We start from the raw sequence: 24,415 nt of genomic DNA on the forward strand, positions 1-24,415 counted from the left end.
AAGCTACCTACCTTTCTGTAAAAACTTACTTCTCCCTGTCTCCCAAAACATTTCTTTCTTTTACCTCAAACTGATGTGTGATGTTTATATTTACTAAGCCAGTGTTAAGTCTCTTGAAATGATGGAGGTGACAATGAAAAGATAAATTCCAAAGATACATAGAAATAATTTAGGAATTATTTGCATTGGCGGGCTTTCTGGGACACTGCCCTTTACCATCTACCATAAATTTACATGATTAAGAATTAATTAGACTCACACTATATAAATTGCTGCTTATTCCAGAACGTTACATTTTATTATGGAGTTTGACATCTTTTAGATAAGATATACAATGGATTATGGTTAAGTATATAACAATGACAAATTGTTTTAGAATAGGACTCAAAGATTTAAATTTTGCAAAGTCTACTTTCTCATCTCTATAAAAATCTTTATGAGACTGATCATCAGTAGTGGGTATATTTAATGAAAATATGAGAAGAGAATAGGCAGGTTTCCACAAATGCTTTCTTATAGGAGACCACATCCTTAACACCACACAATTGCCTAAATGATGGAAACTATATAAAATAATTGTTTTTGTTCATTGATATAACAAAGCATTTGACTTGGTAAGACATAATACATAATATTGTTTAAGGTTGTCCTCTAATTAGTGATTTAGAGATATTTCCCATGTATATGTTAAGATCATACAAGATTCCTTAGTACTACAAACTACAGAGGTAGCTTATCCAGTGATTTTTTGATTATCATTAATTGAGATATACAACAGTGAAGTGTATACTCTTCAAAGATGTTCATTTTTGTCTCAGGAGGGGTTATGAGTAAAATTAGAGGAAAAGGGAATACCTTTTAAGTTGTGAATTCCTTCAGAAGTTATGCTGATTGTATCAAGTCCCAGAATGCTATACAACTTCCTTAACAAGCTCAAAAACAACTTACAAGAGTTGGCTAACAGTCTACATAGGGAAAACTTAATGGATAAAGAATGATTTTTGTCCAGATTATAAGGTACAGGTAGATAGTCATTTCACTAAATCTATCAGAACATAGATCTTATTTCCAAGCCTTGTAGACTGACAACAAACTGGACCCAGAATTAAATGTCTATCAGAACTTTCATCTCAGACAAGCCTCAGACAGTAAACTGAGCCCACAATTGAAGAAGCTGAATAACTTTTAAAGTATGACTTCACATTTTCAGTGATCCCAACTTGTTCCCTAAAACAGATATCTATATTTTAAACACTAATATTCTTTCAGTGATGGTATGTGAATAAGAACTTACTGAATACTTTAAAGAATTCTAATGCTGAATTCTCTAAAGAATCTAATTATAGATGACCCAAAGATTAATGAAGAAATATATAATAGATATAATTAGAATGCAACAGTAATGACTTTTGTACAAGAAATGGTCTACATTTAAATGTTGTGATAAGAAGAGGTGGACATAGAAACAGAAAAACTTATATTTGTTAATTCAGATCTGGATTCAAATATTTACTGGCTGTGTGACCCTGGGCAAATCACTTACCTCCACTTGCCCCAGTTTTCTTCTCTGTAAAATGAGCTGGAGAAGAAAATAGCAAACTACTCCAGCATCTTTGGCCAAGAAAACCTCAACAGAATCATGAAGAGTCAAACATAACTGAAAAATGACTAAACAAACTATTCTATAACTGAAAATTTGGATCTTTCCTACCCACGTCTTGAAGTAATAAATGACAATAATCATGACTTTGCTTTTCATCATTGTTTATCTTTCTTGAGTTGCCCTCAAAACCAACAAGAGCTCCATTTTAGACCCAAAAAATTTAGCAAAGCTAAATCAGCACTCATAAATCTCCAGTAATTCAAAGATCTTTTTTCTTGTATTTTAATGGGAATTTCAGTTATCATACTAATTCAAAAATCTAGAAATTTCTCATATTTTTGGTAAATATGAAACTTAAGCAAAATAATATGAATTAATAGAAAGGGAAGAGTCAAATCTTGGAGACAGGCAGCCTTGGGTTCAAGTCCTGACACAAATTTGCTGTGTGATCATTCGTTCTCTCAGTGCAGGCAACAGACTAATTTGCACTGGTGGAAAGAATTTTCACTTCTTAAGAAGTTCTTTACCTTGATGAAATTACTGGTTCACTCCCCTCCCCCATTATAAATTGTGTTCCAAATTGATGACATAAATATTATTTTTAAAAACTTATTAATTTCTCAGGTACTGTTCAAGGAGGTGATAACTTTCAGATGGAAATGTCACAAGTTGGTTTCAGTGCAGATTACTCTCCTGAAAATGTAAGTATATTAGAAGACCTCTATCTCAGACTTCTGGTTGTATTATTTGTTTTGTTTAAAATTTTGCAGTCAATTTTATCATTTTGATCATAGATGCACCAATCTACAATAAAGGATGTTTTGGATTTTTCTAAGATTTAACATCCAGGGTTTCTACTCAACTTATTCATGGGGATTCTATATTTGCAGAATTATATATTCCTGGAGAATGCTGGAACAAAACCTTGGTGAATGGAGGGAGTTTCTATTAGGGAATAACTCGTTCCTGTGAAATTATGTAATATGTTTGGCTGCTCCATAAAACTTGATCATGTATTTTAAAAGTTTCCTATAACTTGGCTTGCCTTTAACAAGAATGTTTAGACTTGTTGACTCTGTAACTATAACCATTTGTTTTATGTTAAACATTTTCTGTTGAATTCAGACATAATTTAGCCTAATAATTCACCTACCTTGTGTTTCAAAAGTGAAGTTTATTAATAATCTTCCTTTTTAATCATTTAAAGGGTGCTCTGACACTGGGTGCAGTTGGAGCATATGCCTGGAGTGGAACAATTGTGCAACAGATACCCCATGGATATTCCATCTTCTCTAGACAAGCATTTGAAAAAGTTCTGCAAGATAGAAATCACAGTTCATATTTAGGTAAGATATAGCATTATTTAGCTCCAGAACATCTGAGTTTCCTGAAATTGTTTTCTTGTTACTTTTTTTTTCCCCTGAGGGAATTGGGATTAAGTGACTTGCCCAGGGTCACACAGCTAGGAAGTGTTAAGTATCTGAGGTCAGATTTGAACTCGGTTCCTCCTGACTTAAGGGCTGGTGTTTTATCCATTATGCAACCTAGCTGCTCCTCTTGTTACTCTTTAACTAGCTATTTCATCTGCTAACTATTCTACCATTTTGACTTGCTCCTCCATGAAACTTTTCCTAAATTAACTCATTTAATTAATTCAATTAACTCAATAACAAATTTCTAATTATGTGTCACCTTTACTTTTGAATAACTTTATTTTTCTTTGTTGATATCTATCAGTTTGGCATTATATATTAGATTATAAACAATTTGAGAGAATAGGGTATAATGGTGGGGAGGATGTTAAAACTTTTGGAAACCTAGTGAGGAAACTCCCTCTACAAATTCTGATCGACAACTATTCTGCAACTTAGAATGTCAAATATTTGCATCGTGTACCAAGAGAGCTAATTAACTTGTTCACATCACTCACCGGAGTGCTATATAGTCTGCTGATCTGTTTGTGATCAAATGATTCAATTTTTGTTGTGAGGATTTACACTTCAGAAAATCACTACAAGTCAGGACATAATTTATTTTTTGTTGATTATCTGGATTTACAAAAGTGTTAATAATGAAGATTAAACTTAAAATATATTACATAATCCCCAGTCCAGTTGTTAAACATTTACCAGCAGATCCCAGCATTGCTCCATAAACCTTTCTGGAGCTTAGGAGGAGTACAGTATAAGGCTTTTGGAATGAAGTCATCACCAAATTAGAGACAGTGACTGTAGGCTAGATAATAATTAATAATAATAATTATAATGAACATCTTTAAAGTTCACAAAGTTATTTATATCCATTCATATGAACTTCACAATACCTCTGGTTAAACACTATCAGTCTGTATAAGAAACTATGTAAATCTAGGTCTTCTAGACTTTCAGGCTGTAGCTCCTCCCTATAAGATAATGAAATATTGTCTTGTTGTTATCCAGTTGTTTTCAATCATGTTTAGCTCTTCATGAGCCCATTTTTGGGTGCAATTTTTGGGCAGAGATACTTTAGTGTTTTGCTGTTTCTTTCTCTAGTTCATTTTATAGTTGAGGTAACTGAGACAAATAAGGTTAAGTGACTTTCCCAGGGTCATATCGCTAGTTGAGAACTTGGATCTTCCTGATTCCAGATTTAGTATTCAATCCAGTGAATCACCTAGATGTCATAGAATATTGTTATGGAATCCTAAAATTTTAAAATGCTGCTAGAATATCAGGGTCATAAGTGTATTGTTACTTATTGCCTTCTAAAATGGAAGAAATCATCACTGGCGATGATTAAAATGGATAATATTCTTATACTATCATGAAGTTCTTGGATTTTTTGCACCCATAATGTTCATATTAGAGGATCTGAGGTGGATGTACCCATTCCTTCCATTTAACATGTTTATTTTATATTCATATATGACTTACCTTTTTCTGTGGTCTCAGCCAGAACTTCCTAAATTAAGTGCGAAAAGACATGTAGTCAATTCCATCTTCCTAACCAACCTGCTCCATTGGTATCTACTCAGTGAGAATGTACTTGGTATTATGAGTTCAGAAAAATCTTGGCAGCCTTCTTTTGCAACATCCCACTACCTTGTACAAACAGCCATATGATCAGATGATGAGTCCCCACAAATCCATTAGAGCTACCTTTTCTTGATTGTCATATAGCAAGAATTTAGCTGCACAAGACTTTATTTAGATGAAGTTTCATATAATCCATTTACATGTGTCCTTTGGAATTATGTCATTTATAATTATAAAAATTTTAATATTTCTTTTAAAAATTATTTAATGCTTTTCTTCTTATTGTAAGTGTTCATTGTGAACAAATCCTTGGACTTCTAATAATCTATTGTTTAGTACAAATTGCCCTTAAGAAATTAGTCATGATTTTAGATACTTAAAATATTCTTGCTATCTAGATCATTTCCCTGATCTTAACAAAATCTCATTTGCCTAGAAGAATTTATCTTCTATTTTTCTTTAGTTTTCCTTACTATGTATATCAGAGTCATTTCATAGGCATATAGACCTAGAGCTGAGGTGGTATGGGAGGGCAGATTACTTCAGGGGTCATCTAGTTGAACTGCTTCATTTTTTAGATAAAGAAATAGGCGTTGGGAGGTTATGTGACTGCCCATATATAGTAAGTGCCAGAAGTGGGATCTGAATCGAAGTTCTCTGACTTGAGAGACAATGTGTTTTTCCACTATATTATACCATTTTCTGGTTCCTCACTTTTTTTGAAATGCCATTTAAAGTGTAGCTACTTTTATAAATATTTTCGTGTTTGATCTCTAATGTTTATTCATCTCTCCTTTGGGAAAGGGGAATGGCCTTTATATCACTCTGTAAATGAGGGTTGTATACTATTTGTTTCTCTTTCAAACATGTGACACAATTCTAAGCATCTTTAACTGTGTGTTATAAAATCATAAATGTTTGGTCATGTGGGAATTCAGTTCAAAGGGCCAGTTGGGGGAATTCCATCATGTTCATTTCATTGAAAAACTATGGAAATCTCTAGTAGATATTTGTAATCTAATGGAGGAGTTCCTTATTTTCTAACACAATGAATTCCTAACATCATCTGTCTGTGTGGATAGCATTCTAGGTAGATGAATTCTATATATTACTACTTCCCCTGCTCCTTGCCACCGCAACTTTTTTTAATGTCTCATTGTTTTGGGGAAAACTTCATCTTAAGTCTAGTCTGACCTCAGGGATTTTTGTTTCAGGTTGTTAATTTCATAAAATCCTAAGACTGGAAGAAATTTTCAGAAGTCATTAATGGTTACTTTTGTTTTAAAATCACTTGTGTGCCAACGATAATGCATCCATTATGCAAACAAAGCATATTAATGAACTTTTTAAAAGAACATATCAAGCTTATAAGTATACGGGAAGTAAAGAACATATTTTTCAACTAGTAAAAATAACATGAGAGGATGGAGGTTATCAGGAAAGGAACCAGTTTTTGCCAAGATTAGAGACATGAAATTTTGTAGTGATGAGAGAAAATTCTCCAGATTTGCAGGTAGCATGCTGAAAAATTAGAATCAGATCAGTATAATCCGAATCTCCATCTCTGGCTGTTAGAAGAGTCCTCCTTGGGAAGTTCTTGCAGTCACATAAAAAATTGACTTTCAGCTTACCTAGAAAGTATAAAAGCATCCTTTCCATCTTCAATTAAGCCAAGGCTCCTGGTGTTCATGTGCTATAATTAAACATTGTTCAATTCTGATAAATATATCAAAATGTGTGCAATTCTTAAATGATTGAGCAAGACTTGATGCCTAATGGTTTGCTTTGTCACTGTCTCAACATGCATTATCTGATTAAAATATTCTGTAATCAACAAGTACATGTACTTACTACTTCTAACTAGCTATCATTTACATTTTTTAAAATGTTTGCTAAGTGCTTTGCGATATCATTTTAATTGAGAGATAGGTGGTATCATTATCCTTATATGACAGATTAGGAAATCAAAGTAGACAGAGGTTAAGTGTCTTGCCTAGCCGAGATCAAAAAGCTGTTTGATATCTGAGGCTACGTTTGAATACCAGTCTTACTGATTCCAGATTCAACACCATCCACTGCACAATCTCCTTATAGGTTCCTATATCTTAGATGCTATGCTATCTGCTAGAGATACAAAAATGCTTTGATATAATGTGCAATCTAATGTGCAAAACAATATGTACACACATAAGTAAATATATATAATAAAATCATGTTGATATTATTAAAAGTAATAACAATGTTAATATAATAATTAATATTAGTTAATAATATAAGTGACATTAATAGTAATGAAATTAATATTATTATATTATTTGTCTTATGAACAGATAATATTAATATAAATAAAACAAAATATAAAACTAATCATAGGATCTTATATTTAGAACTGGAAAGGATCTCAGAGGTTTGTCCTTTGGTCCAACACCACATTTATTGCTGGATTGACTATTTGCCCTGTGTCTTTTTCTTGCCTAGGATATTCTGTTGCAGTTATTTCTACTGGTAATAGTGTCCATTTTGTTGCTGGTGCTCCCCGGGCAAATTATACTGGCCAAGTAGTGGTATATAGTGTTAATGATGATGGTAATACTACAATCATTCAATCTCATAGAGGTGACCAGGTAAGCCCCATCATTTTGATTGGTAACATAAGTCTGTGGTGTTCTGGTTTCATAGGCTCATGCTTGCATAGGAGGCACTTGACAGCAGTAGGCACATTACTGATGTCATAACTCTGGTTGAAGAAGGGTTTTGCCAGATCATGAAATTCATAGATTTCATACTTTCTTATAGGTCACTGATTCCACCCTCCTCATTTTCTGGGTTAAGACACTGAGACCCAGAGAGGTTAAGCAACTTGGCCACAGTGATATAGCTAGAGAATGTCTGAGGTGAAGTTGGAAAACAGGGCTTCTTAACTTTAAAGACAATTAAATAATCACTATACAAGATTGAATCTCAGGAGGTTAAAATTAAAAGAGGGAAGGGATGAAAGCATTTTTTGGAAAACATATGTCTTCCATAACTATAAAGATAGGGTTTTTTTGTAAAACCCAGCTTAAAATATTTTACTTTTCTATATAGGGAGTTATCAGGTATAAGTATTCATACTTCTAGCTAGGAATGGAAATACAATACTTTAGGATACAGTAAAAAGAATGATCTATGATACCTTATGGACAAGGAATCACCTTTTCATCACCCTGGTACTTATGAGCAGGGATATAGTGCATACATAACCAGAATTTAAAGGTGCTAGGATGAGGAGACATCTCAATCCATAGATAAGTAAAAGTAGTATATGAAAGTCAGAATCTTAATATCAATGTGTTCATTTCAGATTGGATCCTACTTTGGCAGTGTGGTGTGTTCGGTTGACGTAAATAGAGATGATATCACAGATGTGCTTTTGGTGGGTGCACCAATGTTCATGAATGACCTTAAGAAAGAGGAAGGGAAGGTCTACCTATTCACTATCACAAAGGTAAAGCCACAGAAAAAAATAATTATATTTAACTCTATATAGCAATATTCAAAGAAAATGCATCTGTGCTGGGGAAAATCTTCAACTACTAAATGGTAATTGCTTTTCCTACTTATTTATTTAATGTATGTAGCTGTGAAGATATAGTTTAAAAACTCCACAACTTAGTTTAGTTCTTAGTTTTATGGATGGTGCCTAGATTAGTGCCATTTTCCTAATGGAAGGAGGGGATAGCAGGAATTGCTGCAGCAACAGTCTAAGAGTTGTTTTTCCTTAATTCTTACTTTCCCATTATTATCATTTTGCAGTTAAGAATAGTTGCATCAGGCACTTTGGAAATTTTTATATTAACCCAGATGTATTTTGCATTAGTTTTTCAGGAAATTCCATTTCTTGGTGTAAGAGTTAGTTATATGTCCAGCTTTCAGGACTTCCAGTCCTTCCACATAAAATTTGCTAGTGTGTGCTATATCCCTAAAAACCATGGGTGTTATATTCTGGGCCTGCATTCGCTGAATGAATGCTTGTGATGCTAAAGCAGTGGACGGGTATTAAGAATAGTCAAAGAAGAAGATAAAAATTGAGGGAAATAGATCCACTGCTGATCTAGAAAATTAATTGGATATATAAGGGAAAGGGAAGGGGGATGGAAAGAGAATCTGAGATCTGTTTAGTGAAGATTAACATTTATTTTTTTGTGAGTCCAAGCCTATTTCACTGAATTGCAGACTCCTAGAGCTGGAAAAATAACTGATCATGTCATTCTTAAGTAGTTAAAATTAACAGAAGTGTCCATATTTTCACTAAAATTATTTATATTGTATAGGGGACTGTTTACAGTCTGAAATAGTATAGTAAGTGAGCTATAATGCTGCATCTACTTCTTAGAATCTTCACAAACATAGCAGAATTTCAGAAAGTAGAATTTCACATCAAAAAATCTATGTTCTTGTTTGCAAATATGTCACAGGAGAACGTATCACTTAATACTTGACTAGAGGTCAATAATGAATTTGGGGCAAAAGGGAAGAAGATAGAGAATGGGGGAGAAAGAAGGAATGAGGGAGAAAAAGGAGAGAGAACAAGGAAAGAGGTTTTTTTTCCCCCTTCTATGAAGTCTTTAAACATTTTTTCCCAGTCTTGTCACAAAATAAGAAGACAGTGTCTTTCATAAGATATTCCCCTCTCTGGGCAATTTAATACAACAAACAAATAAATGCCTATATTTATGAAAAGCCATAAGGTATAGTAATTAAAAAGTTAATCTTGGAGTCAGAGACAGCAAGGTACAAGTACTACTTCTGATATACACTACCGGTGAGTGCGTTTTTTAACTTCTCAGTGTTAACTAATTTGCCCAGGGTCCCTCAGCTAATGAATTAAGTGTCTCGGGCTGGACTTGAACTCAGGTCCTCCTGATTCCATGTTTGATACTCTGTCCATTGAGCCTTATAGCTGCTCCTCAAGGTAGTTCTTTAGGATTATAAATCACAGAGAAAATGCTGAACTGCCTCTGGAAGGCCATATGAGAAGTCTCTTTCTTCTACTTGTCCCTCTTCTCCTCTCAAAACTCTCTTTTCTACCCTGCCCCTCACAAATGTACACACTGATGAAATCACAGTTTTGGAGCATTAAAAAAGAAAGTGCTAGGCATACAGCTTTGTAAAGATGAAATAAGAACCAGTTCTGCTTTTAAAGATGATATAATATTTTAGGCAGAAATTGGCAACTTTGTGATTCTCTATACATATCTGCCCTTTAAAAAGTTTTATTGATAATTTTGGGGTTTTATACCATATTTATTTCTCTACATTTCCCCAATCCCATTGAAACCTTTCTTTCAATGAAGAGTAATAGGTACAATTAACCAACAGCCTCACACACAATTGGGAAAATATTAATTATTCATGATTGGGTCAAGCTAATGTAATAAAAATGACAATTATGCCTAAATTGGTGTTCTCTCTCTCTCTCTCTCTCTCTCTCTCTCTCTCTCTCTCTCTCTCTGTCTCTTTCTCACACACACTAACACATATGGCAGAATACATTAATTCCACACTTGGCATCCCTCACTTTACTTTGCTAAAAAAAAAAAAAAAAGATAAGGCTAAGTATTGTTTGGGATTCAGATTTGCCATTTTATTTGAGTTCAGCTCCTTTTTGGTGTTGCTTTCAAGTATATGATTATAGCAGTGATAAATATTAATCCTCCTTATTTTGCTTACTTAGCTCTTACATCACATCATACAAATCTTCCCATCTTTATTTTTGCTATGTTGCTCATATTCATTCTTTCTTATGATGAAATATTCTATTATAACCATATGCCAAAATTTGTGCTGGCATTTGCCTTTTTAAAATGAAGGTTAAATTAACATATTCTATTTATTTTAAATTCTTAAAAGATTTCAAGAATTCTTTACTAAGAGTTCATCCTATTTTTCTTAAGGATATTATACAAATTCTCATACAAATGTTTAGAGCACTTCATTCCACACTCTGACTGGAATCTATTCTCCTATCCTTATTAAGTATCCTTCCCCCCCAAAACCACTACTTGGTCTATAATTTTCTTTGTGTGTTTTGGTTCTTCTTGGTTTAGGTATCAGTACCATTTTGTGTCATAGAAGGAATTTGGCAGGATTTCTTTACTTGTTTTTCCAAATATTTTACATTGTATTGAAATAAATTGTTCTTTAAATGTTTTGTAGAATTCACCTGTGAATCCATCTGAGATTTTTTCTTAGAGAGTTCATTAATGGCTTTTCAATTTATTTTCCTAAAATGGGACTATTTAAGTAATTTATTTCTTTTGTTAATCTAAGAAATTTATATTTCTATACATATTTAACCATTTTGGTTAGATTGTCAGATTTGCTGCTATACAATTGGACAAAATAGCTCCTAATTATTGTTTAAATTTCTTTTTCTTTGGTGTTAAGTTCACCCTTTTCATTTTTGATGCTGATGATTTTATTTTTTTCTTTTTCTAATCAAATTAGCCAAAGGTTTGTCTATTTTGTTTTTTTCCTTCATAAAACCAACTCTTAAGTGTATTAATTTGTTTAATAATTTTCTTAGTTTAAATTTTATTAATATCTCTTTGGAGTTTCAGAATCTCTAATTTGGTATTTAATTGGAGATTTTTAATTGGTTCTTTTTCTAGCTTTTTTAGTTGCATGCCCAATTTATTGATCTCCTCTTTCTCTATCTTATTCATGTAGCTATTTAGAGGCATGAAATTTCCCCTAAGAACTGCTTTGGCTGCATCCCATAGGTTTTGGTGTGTTTTCTCATTATTGTCATTTTCTTAGATGAAATTATGTTCTGTGATTTGTTGTTTGACCCACTAATTTTTTTAAATTAATTATTTAATTTTGTTTTTAGTCTGTCTTTCCTGTCCCTTTATTGAATATAATTTTCATTGCATTATGGTCTGAAAAGAAAACATTTACTATTTCTGCCTTTCTGCATTTGATTGTAAGGTTCTTATACATGGTCATTTTTTGTGTAGATGCCATATATTGCCAAGAAAAAATGTATATTCTTTTCTGTCCTTATTAAATTTTCTCTAGAGGTCTAACATATCTATGTTTTCTAGGATTTTATTATTCACTCTAATTTCTTTCTTGTTTATTTTGTGGTTAGATTTGTCTGATTCTGAGAGAAGAAGGTTGAGGTCCCCACTAATATAGTTTTGCTGTCTATTTCTTCCTGTAACTGGCTTATAGTCTTCTCTAGGAAATTGACTGCTCTACCACTTAATTCATATACATTTAGTATTGTACTACTTCATTGTTTATGGTACCCTTTATCAAGTTGTACTTTCCTTCCTTATCTCTCTTAATTAGATCTATTTTTATTTTTGTTTTATCTGAGATCAGAATTGCTACCTCTGCTTTTTTTTTTACTTCAGCTGAAGCATAATAAATTCTGTTCCAGCCTTTTACCTTTATTCTCTATGTGTCTCTCTGTGTCAAATGTTTTTCTTGTAAACAACATATTGTAGGATTTTGTTTTTTAATCCACTCTACTATTCCCTTCCACTTTATGGGAAAGCTCATCCCATTCACATTCAATTATGATTACCAGCTCTGTATTTCCCTCCATACTATTTTCTCCCCCATATATACTTTTGTTCTCTCTATTGTGGCCTTAGTAGTGTTTTTTTAACCCATCCCACCCACTATCTTATCTTCTATCACACCTTCTTCCCTTCTCTTACCTTTTTTCCTAGTGTTTCTGTCCTCCCTTCTGTCCTGTCCCTCCTTTTTCTTTCCTCTTTTTCCTGTTACTTCTTTATAGGGTTAGATAAATTTCTATACCCAACTGAATGATTAATTCTTTCCCTCTTAGAGCCAAAATCAATGAGATCAAACTTCAGACAATGTCATGTGATCTAATTTGTTCCATTATACCTCCCTTTTCCTTTTTTTCCAGTACCAACCTTTTTCTATCCCTTAATGCCTTTTTCTTTGATATCATCACATCATTCACAACCATACACTCTGTCCATATGATGCCCTTCTCTGTCTGCCCCACTTACAGAAAAAGTTCTCAAGAGTTACAGCTATCATTTTTTATCTTAGTGAGGTAAACAGTTTAACCTTTAAATAGCATATTTCCCCCTATTTACCTTTTTATGTTTTCCTTGAGTCCTGTTTTTGTAGATTAAATTTTCTGTTTAGTTATGTTTTTTTCCAATAGAAATGATTAAAAATCTTTTACTTCATTGAAGATCTACAACCTCTCCTGAAAGATGATGCTGAGTTTTGCCGGGTAGTTAATTCTTGATTGTAACCCTAGGTTCTTTGCCTTCTAGAATATGGTATTCCAGGCCCTCCAATCCTTTATTGTAGAAACTGTCAGATCCTGGGTAGTCCTGAGTATTGCTCCTTGATATTTGAATTGCTTTTGTCTGACAGCTTGCAGTATTTTTTTTCCTTGAAATTGTAGTTTTGGAGTTTCACAGCAGTGTTCCTTGGGGTTTTCCTTGTGGGATCTCTTTCCAAAGGGGATCAATAGACTCTTTGGAAAAGTATTTTCGCCTCTGTTTCTAGAACATCAGGGAAGTTTTCCTTGATGATTTCTTGAAGAAAGCTACCCAGGCTCTTCTTTTGGTCATGGTCTTCAGGAGGCCAATAATTTGTTTATTCTAGATTTATTTTCCAGGTCAGTTGTTTTTCCAATGAGGTATTTCATATTTTCTGCCATTTTTTCATTCTTTTTAGTCTGCTTGACTGATTCTTGCTATATCACAAACTCATTAGGTTCCATTTGCCCCATTCTAGTTTTTAATATGTGATTTTCTTCAGTTAGCTTTTGTATCTCTTTTTTCCATTTGGCTAATTCTACTTTTGAAGATATTGTTTCCTTCAGTGATTTTTTTTTGCATTTGACCAGTTGTATTTTTTAAGGAATTGTTTTCTTCAGACAATTTTTTCCTTCCTTTTCCAAGTTATTGACTCTCTCCAGCATACCTCTCCTTTTTTCTCATTTTCTATTCTACCTCTTTTATTTGCCTTTTTAAAGTCTTTTATTAACACTTCCAAGAAGCCTCTTTGGGCTTGAGAACAATTCATATCACTCTTTGAAATTTCCTTTGTGGACGTTTTGTCCTTGTTTGAGTTGGTATTTTGGTCTTTCCTGTCATCATAGTTGTTTTCAATGACTAGGGTTCTTTTCTGTTTTTTGCTCATTTTCTTTCCTTTTCTTTTGGTATTTCCTGTTTTTCTTTTTTACTTTTATGGTCAAGCTCTGCTTTTGGAGTAAATTGAATGCTGTCTCAAATTTCCTATGCAGCTCTGAGCTGTAGCTTTGAGCATAAGGATCCCTTGTTTTTGTAGAAGCTAGCTTTGTGGACTCTTTTTAGGAAACAGCTGGTTTCCCAAAGTTTGCCTTCTAAGCTGTGGCTGCCCCACTGATATGCTTCTCTATTGATCCAGGACCAAAGGTCTCAGCTGCAGATTTGTTGTGATTAAGACCCTCTAAATGGTTTTCTCAGAGTCTGTCTGAGCTGAGTTGAATACCCTTTTCACTCCAGTGAGACTGACTGTACCTTTTCAATTTTATGTCTTAGAATCTTCAATGTCCTTGAAGGTTTAGCTCTGGGTGCTTATGAGGAACATTTTTTGATTTTGCCTAATTATTATTGTTCTTTTTTTTACAAGCTATTTGTATTTTTTGTATTCACATGTAACACATGTTCTGGGGCTACTCTCCCAACTCCAACTTGAACCAACCCTTTGAGTCCTCAAGGAGTAGACATGTAGAGGTTAATGCCTGAGTAGTTGAGATCTTTTTAATACTATAGCTCATAAACCTTGACTATTTTTTTCCTCCTTTGGTTAATATTTGATATCTTTTAGTCAGCTGGGCTTAATGAACTTTACTTAAGTATATTTATCAGGGAAGCTAGATGGCATAGGCATGAAGTCAGGAAGACTCATCTTCCTGAGTTCAAATCTAGCCTCAGATATTTATTAGTTGTATGATCCTGAGCAAGTCACTCATTTTCTCATCTATGAAATGTAGTTTCCTCATCTGTAAAGTGAGCTGAAGAAGGAAATGTCAGACTACCCAGTATTTTTTGCTAAGAAAATTCCAAGTGGGGTCACCGAGTCAGACATGACTGAAAAATTACTGAACAAGAGCAGAATTATATTTATTAAAGTAGAACATAACAAGAAAACTTGTTATAAAGCATACACCCCAAAATCTGTAACATTGTCTAAGCATCATATGTAAAGTCTAGAGGAAAACAAACTCAAACATAGGGAATACATTTTACAAATGTGGTTTGAGCAATCTCAAATTCATTTTGTCCAGATTCCTAAAGATATCCTCTTAGTATAGTGAAACTTTTCTAGCAGGATTTAAGCTGCTTTTTCTTAGCTGTGTCTAGTTTGATTTTGGATCTTGAGGCAGACCATGCACCAGCTGCTGAGGATGCTGTAAGAACTGAGGGGTAAAAGGGAAAGCCCCAATCCTCTGACCCTCTGAAGTTCATATGATTTTCATGGGGTTGAAGTAGGGGAAGGAGATGGCCATGGCCAGTGTTTTCCTACCATTACTCTTTCCCATGTAATCACATTTTGTAGGAAGTTAGCTGAAACTGCCCTGTCATGATTTTTACTTACTAAATACTATATTTAAAAGTAGCAAACTCTATTGTAAACAAGCCCTATAACTATAAGATATAACTAAATTTCTCAATCAATCTGAGCAGATATCCTATTGCATATAATTTTAATGCCTTTGATTGATTGATTTATTCAGCAGAGATGCCTAGGCTCTGTTTTCACATGGTTCACATCACTGATTGATTAGTATCATTTCCTGACAAAGGTATCAGGATGTAGCATATTTTACACTTACATGTAAATATATATGTTTATGTTTAGTGGAGGAAGTAATTGATTTGACTGAATCATCATCATCTTTATATGGGTATGTAGTATCCTTATAAATATTTGTAAAATCCTTAAATGCAAATAAAAATACTTTAATTTTATTCCCTGTATCAAAGTAGTACCTAGCTCAGTACCTTGTAAATAGTACGTATTGAATTAATTTTACTTGAATTTGAAATGTTTTGTCCTGAAATTAACAGAAGCTATAATTCAGGACAGAAAAAAATTTGGTTATAAAATTGAAGTGAAGGCAAAGAGTTTTTTCCCCTCACCAACTGTTTTGTTGCTCAATCATTTCATCAAGAGTCGTGACCTTTTTTTGGGTTTTCTTAGCAACAATAATGAAATGGTTTGCCATTTCCTTCTCCAGCTCATTTTATAGATGAGGAAACCAGGGAAAACAGGGGTAAGCGAGTTGGCCAGTTATGTAACTTAATAAGTGTCCAAGGCCAGATTTGAAATCAGGTCTTTTTGATTCTAGGCCCAGAATTCATTGTCACCTAACAGGCCCCTCACCAACCCTAATTCCATAATCTGTTAATTTAGTGTAGTAGTTCATGGATGGGGATGAGAACTACACATATGTTTTCATTAGTATAAGGAATTTCCAGATGAGAAACCTCTTTCTTTAATTCATGTCATTGCCTTCTCTGCAGCTTCCATATTTGCAGTTAGTCACAGCATTGAGAACTTAAAGAACTTGACTATGGTGATATAGCCAGATATGTGTCCGAGATGAAACATGACAGGTCTTCCTGACTCTTCTTAGAGCCAGAAAGTTTTCAAATAGCAATTCCCTGAACTGATAGCAGAAAGGGCTAAGAATCTCATTCTAAGGTTTTGAAGCATAATCTTTCCCAAAGGCTGTCACCAAAGGAACTCTTGGATCAGAATAAGTTCTTCAAAACCTCTAAGCAGTCTTAAAAGCAAACAATTTGTATAATCTTAAGATTTTTTCCTTATAGAAGATTTTGGATAGGGTTATTCTCTATTCCCAAAAGAAATAATACTGGAGAGATGGATGTCATTTTCATAAATGTTCTCTGTCTCGGCTGTTGAAGAGGGGAAAAAATTAACTCCCATGATCAATACCTTAACTTCCCCTACATGTTATTTTCCAATTCTTTAAGTCAGGACACTTAACTGCACTTAAGTTTTATTGCAAAGTAAGATAGTTCATTGGGCAACTAGGTGTTACACTGCGTAGAACAGGACTTGGACTCAGAAAGATTCATCTTCCTAACTGCATATCTGGCCTCAGACACTTAGTAGTTATATGAATGATTTGAGCAAGTCCCTTACCACACTTTGCCTCAGTTCTCTCATGTGTAAAATGAAAAGGAAATGGCAAAGCAAAATTTTTTTCTAATATCTTCCTAAGAAAAAATCAAATAGAGTCTTGCATAATTGAAAATGACCAGTTATAAATATAGTTCAAGGAATAGAAGTGAACACAAACTCCTGTTGCCTATTGGCTCAGTACCCTGAAGCGGGATGCTGTGGAGGACCTGCCAAAGAGCCTGGACCTTACACAAGATGCATAATGTCAATTTGCTGAAAAAGCTGGACAACATTTGCCCTCAGCTTGATGCTTTTTAAAGGACATGCAGTAACTTTCCAGTACCTGTAAATGTTTCATGCTAAGCTGTCTAATAGGCTAAAATAAAGTTAATAAGGTTTAGTTGTGAAGATAAAAATGAGTTGAATCTTTACTTGAAGAAAGTTCTGGTACTTTGACTATGTTTTTGCCACCAAAATTTTTATGATGTTTTAAAATTTGATGTATTTGAACTTGCTTTGGGAATCATTACCAATAGTTTGATATTTATGGCAAAAAAGATTTATTTTCATCAACTATTTTCTCCTCTCCTGGAAAGGGAATTTTGAATCAACATCAATTCCTCGAAGGTCCTCAGGGTTTGGAAAATGCCCGGTTTGGCTCAGCCATTGCTGCTCTTTCAGACATTAATTTGGATGGTTTTAATGATGTTATTGTGGGCTCACCCCTTGAAAATGAGAACTCTGGAGCTGTTTACATTTACAATGGATATCAGAGGACTATACGAACTAAATACTCTCAGGTAAATCTTGTCATGATGACATCCATGTATATTTTAAATTATATCAGTTAATGTTAAGATGCAGTTAATGTTAAGATGCATTTTGATTATTTAGTAGAAAGCTCTTTTTCCTTTTCTCTCCTTTTTTTTCTTCCTTCTTTCATTTTTCCCTTTCTCCCTTCTTTTCTTCTTTCTTTTCATTCCTCCTTCCTTTCTTCTTTTTCTTTCTCTCTTTTTTCTATTCTTTCTTTCATTATCTCCTCTATCTTCTTACATACCCACTTCTTATTTTGAATAGCCCATGTAACAAATATGAATTATCAAACAGATAAAACAGATGCTCATATTGGCATTGTTTCAATATATGTTTTATTCTGTATCTTGAGTCCATCACTTTTTTCTATCAAGAGGTGAGGAGAATGGAAGCTCTCTCATCTCAGTGATAATAACAACTGGTTTCCATGGAATGTAGATGTAATAATAGCTAGTATTTAAATAGTATTTTAAGGTTTGCAAAACACTATACAAATATTATTTTCTAATATCAAATATGCTCATTTCCAGAAAATTTTAGGGTCAGATCCTGCCTTTAGAAATCATCTCCAGTATTTTGGAAGAGCATTAGATGGCTATGAAGATCTGAATGGAGATTCAATAACTGACATATCCATTGGTGCCTTTGGACAAGTGGTTCAACTCTGGTGAGAAAGTGAAAACTTTAGCTTTTCAGGGACTTTCCCCCTTTTATCCTTTCCCCCAGGTGAAAATAATTTTAATAAGCAGATAAAATGTAAACTTCTTGAGGATAGGAACTGTCTTATTTTTGTCTTTGTGACTGTAATATAATGTATAGAGAGATGACCTCAGAACTAGGACCACTTGGATTCAGATGATATCTCTGATAGATACCATTTGTCTCTGAGCAAGTGCCTAATTCTTTCAGTGCTCTGTAAGATTGTAAAGTTCAGAGAAGGTAATGATCCATCTTGGTAAAGGAAGTTATCTCACCAGGTGATCCCTATACTAATGAAATCAGACACATAGTAGGTTCTTAATAAATGCTTAAGGACTACTTAATCATGCTAAGAGGTATTGCGATTGATCTTTGGTTTCAGAAGTAGGTGCAAGATAAAACAATATGATGTAGGATAGACCACTTTTATGAGGAGGCAATCGGAAAATAGCAACCACGATATAAATGTCAGAGATTGTTTTATTATTTCTCAGTAACTTAAAAAAAAGGCTTGAGAAATATAAGTCCTCTGCATTAAAGAGCTAATTATGTTGAATCACAAGTGTTAAAACTGGAGTATTATATAGAGCTTGATTTTAAGCAGTACTCCAAATTATTTCTGAATGTTACGTTATCCTCCAATTCACTGAATGGAAGTTTCCTTATTAATTGTAATAGCTCACAATTATACAGCAATATATGGTTTATGAAGCCTTTAAGTTGCTTAATGGACATATAAGTATCTGACGAGAGTCAAGAAAATGAGTTCAGATCCGGTTGGGTCTTTCTGACTATGTGACCTAGTAACAACCTCTCATCCTCAGTTTTCTTAACTCTTAAGATGAGAATAATCCAAATAGTATTTAACGGGATTATTATGAGAATCAACCTGGGTAATCTTTGTAAAGCATTTTTTCCAAACTAAATGTGCTTTGTAAATGCTAGCTATTTTTATTATTATAAATAACCAATTGAAATAGCTAATGTAAGCATTGTTATCTTTAGTCTATAGTTGAAGAAATTGAAAGAAACCTTTAGTGGTACGCAGGGTCACAAAGGTAATACCTGGCAGGGCCAGGAGTGGAAAGCAAATCCAATACTTTTTCCATTGCCCCATGCAATAAGAAGTTTTACCTCAAGAGTATGGAAAATCTGAATAGTATGAGCAGATTTTATCTTCCAGTGGAGTGATAGGATATTCTTGTTTCCAGTTTTTATGTACAAATGACTTTCATTTCAATTGGCTTGACCTCAAAACTGGCTTCTGCTGCAGTTGTGGAGCTGGAAGACAATAGAAAGAATTCAAGGGCCATATGATTCAGAAGTCATAAATACACACTGGACTAGATTGTCCCCATAAGGCAAGTGAGGGAATAAATGAAGTCAGACAGAAGCAGAGAGTTGGAAGAAACAAAGTCCCGAGGAAAATCTGGCTCACTCTTCCAATTTGTCACAGTTGAAAAAGACATTGTAAATGATTACTTGGGTCCAAGAAGCTTAAACACTGGAAAATGTTATGCTACTGGTGCCATATATAACATTAGTTTCAGTGCTTGACATTACTAATGCTATTTTCTTCAGGTTTGAGTGGATTAAATGAGTTTTGAAAATTAGAGTATCAAATTCATCTTTTTATAGAAATTATTCTTAGATAACATTTAGTGATTTTTAAAATAGAGACAATTTGGTGGCCTACATTTTTGAAAAGGTATCACTTTTTTTAAAAGATTATCAGGAACATAAAATCAGTATTTTGTTTTATTTTTAAAGAAATACACCAGTGCCTTTACAGCCAAGTAAATCTCTCCAAATAAATGCTAAAAAAATTTTGTTTTGTTGCTCAAGAATATTTCAGAGATCCTCTTTGGAATAGCTTTTAGTGCCTGAGATTCATCCTTTTGGATGGCACCAGTGGTCAACATTTAGCCATCATGGTGGGCTTTGACTTTTGTAAGGAGCCAAAAGTTTTCCTTACCTAATTGTCATGCTTGGAGTTTGATTAAACTGTATCATAGCATTTTTTTAATCAAAAATTAATTGTGTCTACTTTTCTTACATGACTCACAAATTAGATCTTGATCATAGAGCTTTTGAGTTAAAAGCTTAATACCTAAGTTTTATAGATGTAGAAACTGAAATGCAACCCAGAGTTTAAGGCATTGCCCACTGTCATACAGTTAGTAAGGCATAAAGCTGATATTTCAACCCAGGTCTTCCAATTACAAAGCTAATGCTGTTATAGGATTTCTCTTTATCCCAAGCTAATTCCCTGTCCCCACACTATGATTCTTTAACATCCAGTCATTAAAAAATAGAAACTCCTAAAATTTTTTTGACTTCTGGCAAGATAGTAGGAATTTGTCTGGTGATACTGAAAGAGACTATCATTTTAGATAATAAAATAGGTGAAGTAGATAGTACCAACCAAAGAAAAGTCATTTTGGTGGATACATGGAATGAGTCTGATTCACATGCACAGATGCACACACAGCACCCACTCCACCTAATCTATGGCATTCTGTGCATTTTATGCAGTAGATTTCCAATGCCAGGTATTGTATATGAAGAGGTGGGGTATGTTGTGGCAGCTTATAAAGAGCTTGGGAGCCCCTGGTTTCAATTTTATCATTAAGGTCTCCTGGCTTATGAGAGACAGTGCCAGAGTTTAAACTTAATTTGTCTGATTGCCAAGTCCAGTGTTCTTTCTGCTCTATCAGTAATAACATCAATCCAGGCTTGTTTATATATTTCAGGTCACAGAGTATTGCTGATGTCTCTGTAGAAGCTTCATTTACCCCTGATAAGATCAATTTGTTGAACAAGAATGCTGAAATAACCCTCAGATTGTGCTTCAGTGCAAATTTCAGACCTATTGCACAAAACAACCAAGTGGGTAAGCAGACTCAAAATTATCTTTTTCAAAATCATTTGCATAAATTGATTAACAGCAATTAGGTAACATTTTTTTGGATTAAAAAGTAAAAAAAAAAAACACCCCAAACTCTTGGCTATTGGTGCAGTCATGTTTTCAACACATTTGAAGTGCCTGAAAAATAAAGGTTAGTTAGACAAAGAAAGGCAGCTTGAGACCAGCTTCAAGGTAGAAGTTGTCTTTCTCTCCATCTCACCAGGAAGCTATCCCGAGTTATAGACTCTGTAATTAGACTAAACACTGAATCTTTTTCCAAAATATTAGGGCAACTGGGGTCCAGCTAATCAATGAAATAATTATTTAAAATTGACTAAGATTCTAATGTGTGTCAGGTATTGTGCTAAGTGCTAGGGATAAAATGACAAAAATCAACTGGTACCTGTCCTGAAAGAGACAAGTATCTTACTGAGTTGTTACTAGATTATAAGTTCTTTAAAAGAAGTTTCTCATTTATCTTTCTACCACCCTTAGAATCTAACATATATATGATAAGTGGATGAGAATCTGTGTGAACTTTTACCCTATGCCCATTTATTTACTAAGTCTTAGTTGCCTGAAACATGTAGATGTTAAGTGATTTGCCTAAGATCATATAGCTGGTGTGAAGTGAAGAAGGGAGCATTTGATTCCAAATCTTCCTGACTAAACCTAACATTTTATGCACTGTGACATATTCTCTCTGTCTTGCATATAGTTGATACTTAATGTCTAAAGGTGATGTGGTACAGCCCTTAGAAATGATGTAGTAATAACCCCAAGGCTATGTGGCCTTGGGAATTATGTAGTCAGGAATGATGTATTTTTTCCCTTAGGCTATCTTGCCTTAGTTTACTTTGTACTGCCAGGATGCTGAATCCAAAAGATTTTTGGCTTTTGGATAAGGGTCTGCTGGTCAGTGATAATGGAGCTTCTGAAACTAGTGAGTATCAATAATAAGCAATCAATAATAAAGGTAACATAGGCACATTACAAAATTGAATGCCTGCTTCTTGACTTAGTGACATTTCAGGCCTAAAAACATACTTTGCAATACCTGTCTAGAACCACAACATTTAGAATCCCAACAAATTGGTGAATGAATGTTGAGTACTTAATAATAGGTGCTAGAGGAAGGAGAAAGAAAGAATTATAAAACCTCCTTGAACTAATACAGATGAAACAATATACTTGAAATAATAACTTGGTATATCAGTCAATATATAAAATAGAGAAGTAATGTAAGATAGTACACACACAATTGGTCTAGTTTAAATCTTTTCTCTTCTATGTATCTTCTTTTGATAAATCTTCAACAACCAGCTTTCTGAAAATGGTACAGCATATCTTATTTATTTATTTGTTTGTTTTTGCTGGGGTAATTGGGGTTAAGTGACTTGCCCCAGGTCACACAGCTAAGAAGTGTTAAGTGTCTGAAACCAGCTTTGAACTAAGGTCCTCCTGACTTCAGAGCTGATCTATCCACTGCACCACCTAGCCACTCCATAGCATGGCATACTTTAAATTTAATCTGCATTATTATATTCCCCCCCCATTATTTTCTTGTGTCTAGATAACTGAAGAAATAATAAATCAAAATATGATTTATGGCATTTGTCACTTTCTAAGGTTGCAAATGTTCAAACTGAAAATTTAACCAACTTTACTTAGTACGTTTCTCAGATCTGCCTTTACAAAGCACAAGAATCATAGAGATAGTTCAGTCTCAAAATCATTGCTTTATGATTCTTAATAAATCAGTCTGTTTAAATGATTCAGTGGAAAAAATATATTCATTGGCAAACAAAGGCTCACTGTTCAGAGTTCTGGCCTAGAAATATCTCATCTCATATATCTTCTTTTCAAATGAAACTCATCCCTCCTGCCCTAATGTACTCCAAAGTAGCTTTCTGCCATTAAGCTTCTTTTCAATTCATTATTTTTCTTTCGAGGTTTTCTGAATTGTTCTTGTTTGATATCTGTCTCATTTATCTCAGCCCTTGTCTGAGCATAGACAAGTGATGATCAGTTGTTAATTAACTGCATTATTTTTATGCCATATTAATTTGTGATATCCTATTGAATATAAGGTTTCTTTTGCATGAAAAAGGAGTTTCATTTTCAAACCACCGAAATAACTAATTTTGATGACATTTTCTCTTTTACTTCTGTCATCAGCTGTCTATCACAAATTGGGCAAATCATTTAAAATTTCAGGACTTCATTTTCTTCAGCTATAAAATGAAAGGGATGGACTAGATGACTACCAAGTTTTTTCTGATTCTAGATATGTAATCCTGTGACCTTCACCTTTAAGCTTCAAAAAGTGAAAAATGGCTACTTCTTTTATGAGACTATAGACAAAATTGATAAGGCTATTGGATGTCCTTGTAGAACTACTGTTTTTAGTAATTACATATTGTTGGATTTAAAAGTACAGAAAATGCTAAAACAAAAGAGTTGAAAATCTCGGAAGGAATAGATTATATTATTAATAACATGTATTTTTCATGGAGAGATGGCCAGAACTTCTCTCTACATTGTGGACATAAAAATGACAGGAGAGCTCAATTAAAGACAATGATTCTGCTTTTCAAAGAAACTGGCCAATTTATATTAATTCTTAATTCTCTTACATCTATCCTCTCAGGTCAGGGTTTGTTGTTCAGTCATTTTTCAGTTGTGTCCAATTCTTTGTGATAGCATTTGGAGTTTTCTTGGCAAAGATATTGGAGTGGTTTGCCATTTCCTTCTCTAGCTCATATTAACAGATGAAGAAACTGAGGTAAACTGGATTAAGTGACCTGCCCGGGGTCGCAAAGCACAAATCTTTGTCTGCCTCAGTTTCCTTGATGCAAAATGGGTATAATAAATAGCATCTATTCTTAGTGTTGTTGTGAGAATTAAATGAGGTAATATTTGTAAAGCACTTAGCATAATGCTGAGAACATTGTTTTGTTCCTTCCTAAACAGATATTATCTACAATGTAACACTTGATGCTGATCGTTATTCTTCTAGAATAACTTCTAGGGGATTGTTTAAAGAAAACAATGAAAGATACATTAAGAAAAACATAGTGGTATATCATGCACCTATTTGTTCAGAGTACATCATCAACATACAGGTAAGGACTCATAATTTTCTCTTTTTCCCTACCCTGAAATTTCCCACAATTATCAATTAAAAGAAAACTTTGC

General features: G+C 33.8%; 1 protein-coding gene across 1 annotated transcript in view; it reads left to right on the top strand.

Moving 5' to 3' along the window:
• ITGA2 (integrin subunit alpha 2) overlaps positions 1 to 24,415 on the top strand; it is a 144,764-nt gene that overhangs the window by 78,335 nt on the left and 42,014 nt on the right. The window contains exons 10-17 of the mRNA XM_031964909.1: positions 2,228 to 2,304; positions 2,811 to 2,949; positions 7,096 to 7,241; positions 7,961 to 8,104; positions 17,394 to 17,597; positions 18,141 to 18,277; positions 21,063 to 21,202; positions 24,191 to 24,342. Of these exons, the coding sequence (XP_031820769.1) occupies positions 2,228 to 2,304; positions 2,811 to 2,949; positions 7,096 to 7,241; positions 7,961 to 8,104; positions 17,394 to 17,597; positions 18,141 to 18,277; positions 21,063 to 21,202; positions 24,191 to 24,342 (1,139 nt within the window). The remainder of the gene's footprint in view (positions 1 to 2,227; positions 2,305 to 2,810; positions 2,950 to 7,095; positions 7,242 to 7,960; positions 8,105 to 17,393; positions 17,598 to 18,140; positions 18,278 to 21,062; positions 21,203 to 24,190; positions 24,343 to 24,415) is intronic.

This window comes from Sarcophilus harrisii, chromosome 1, assembly GCF_902635505.1.
Source record: "Sarcophilus harrisii chromosome 1, mSarHar1.11, whole genome shotgun sequence".
Lineage (NCBI taxonomy): Eukaryota > Metazoa > Chordata > Mammalia > Dasyuromorphia > Dasyuridae > Sarcophilus > Sarcophilus harrisii.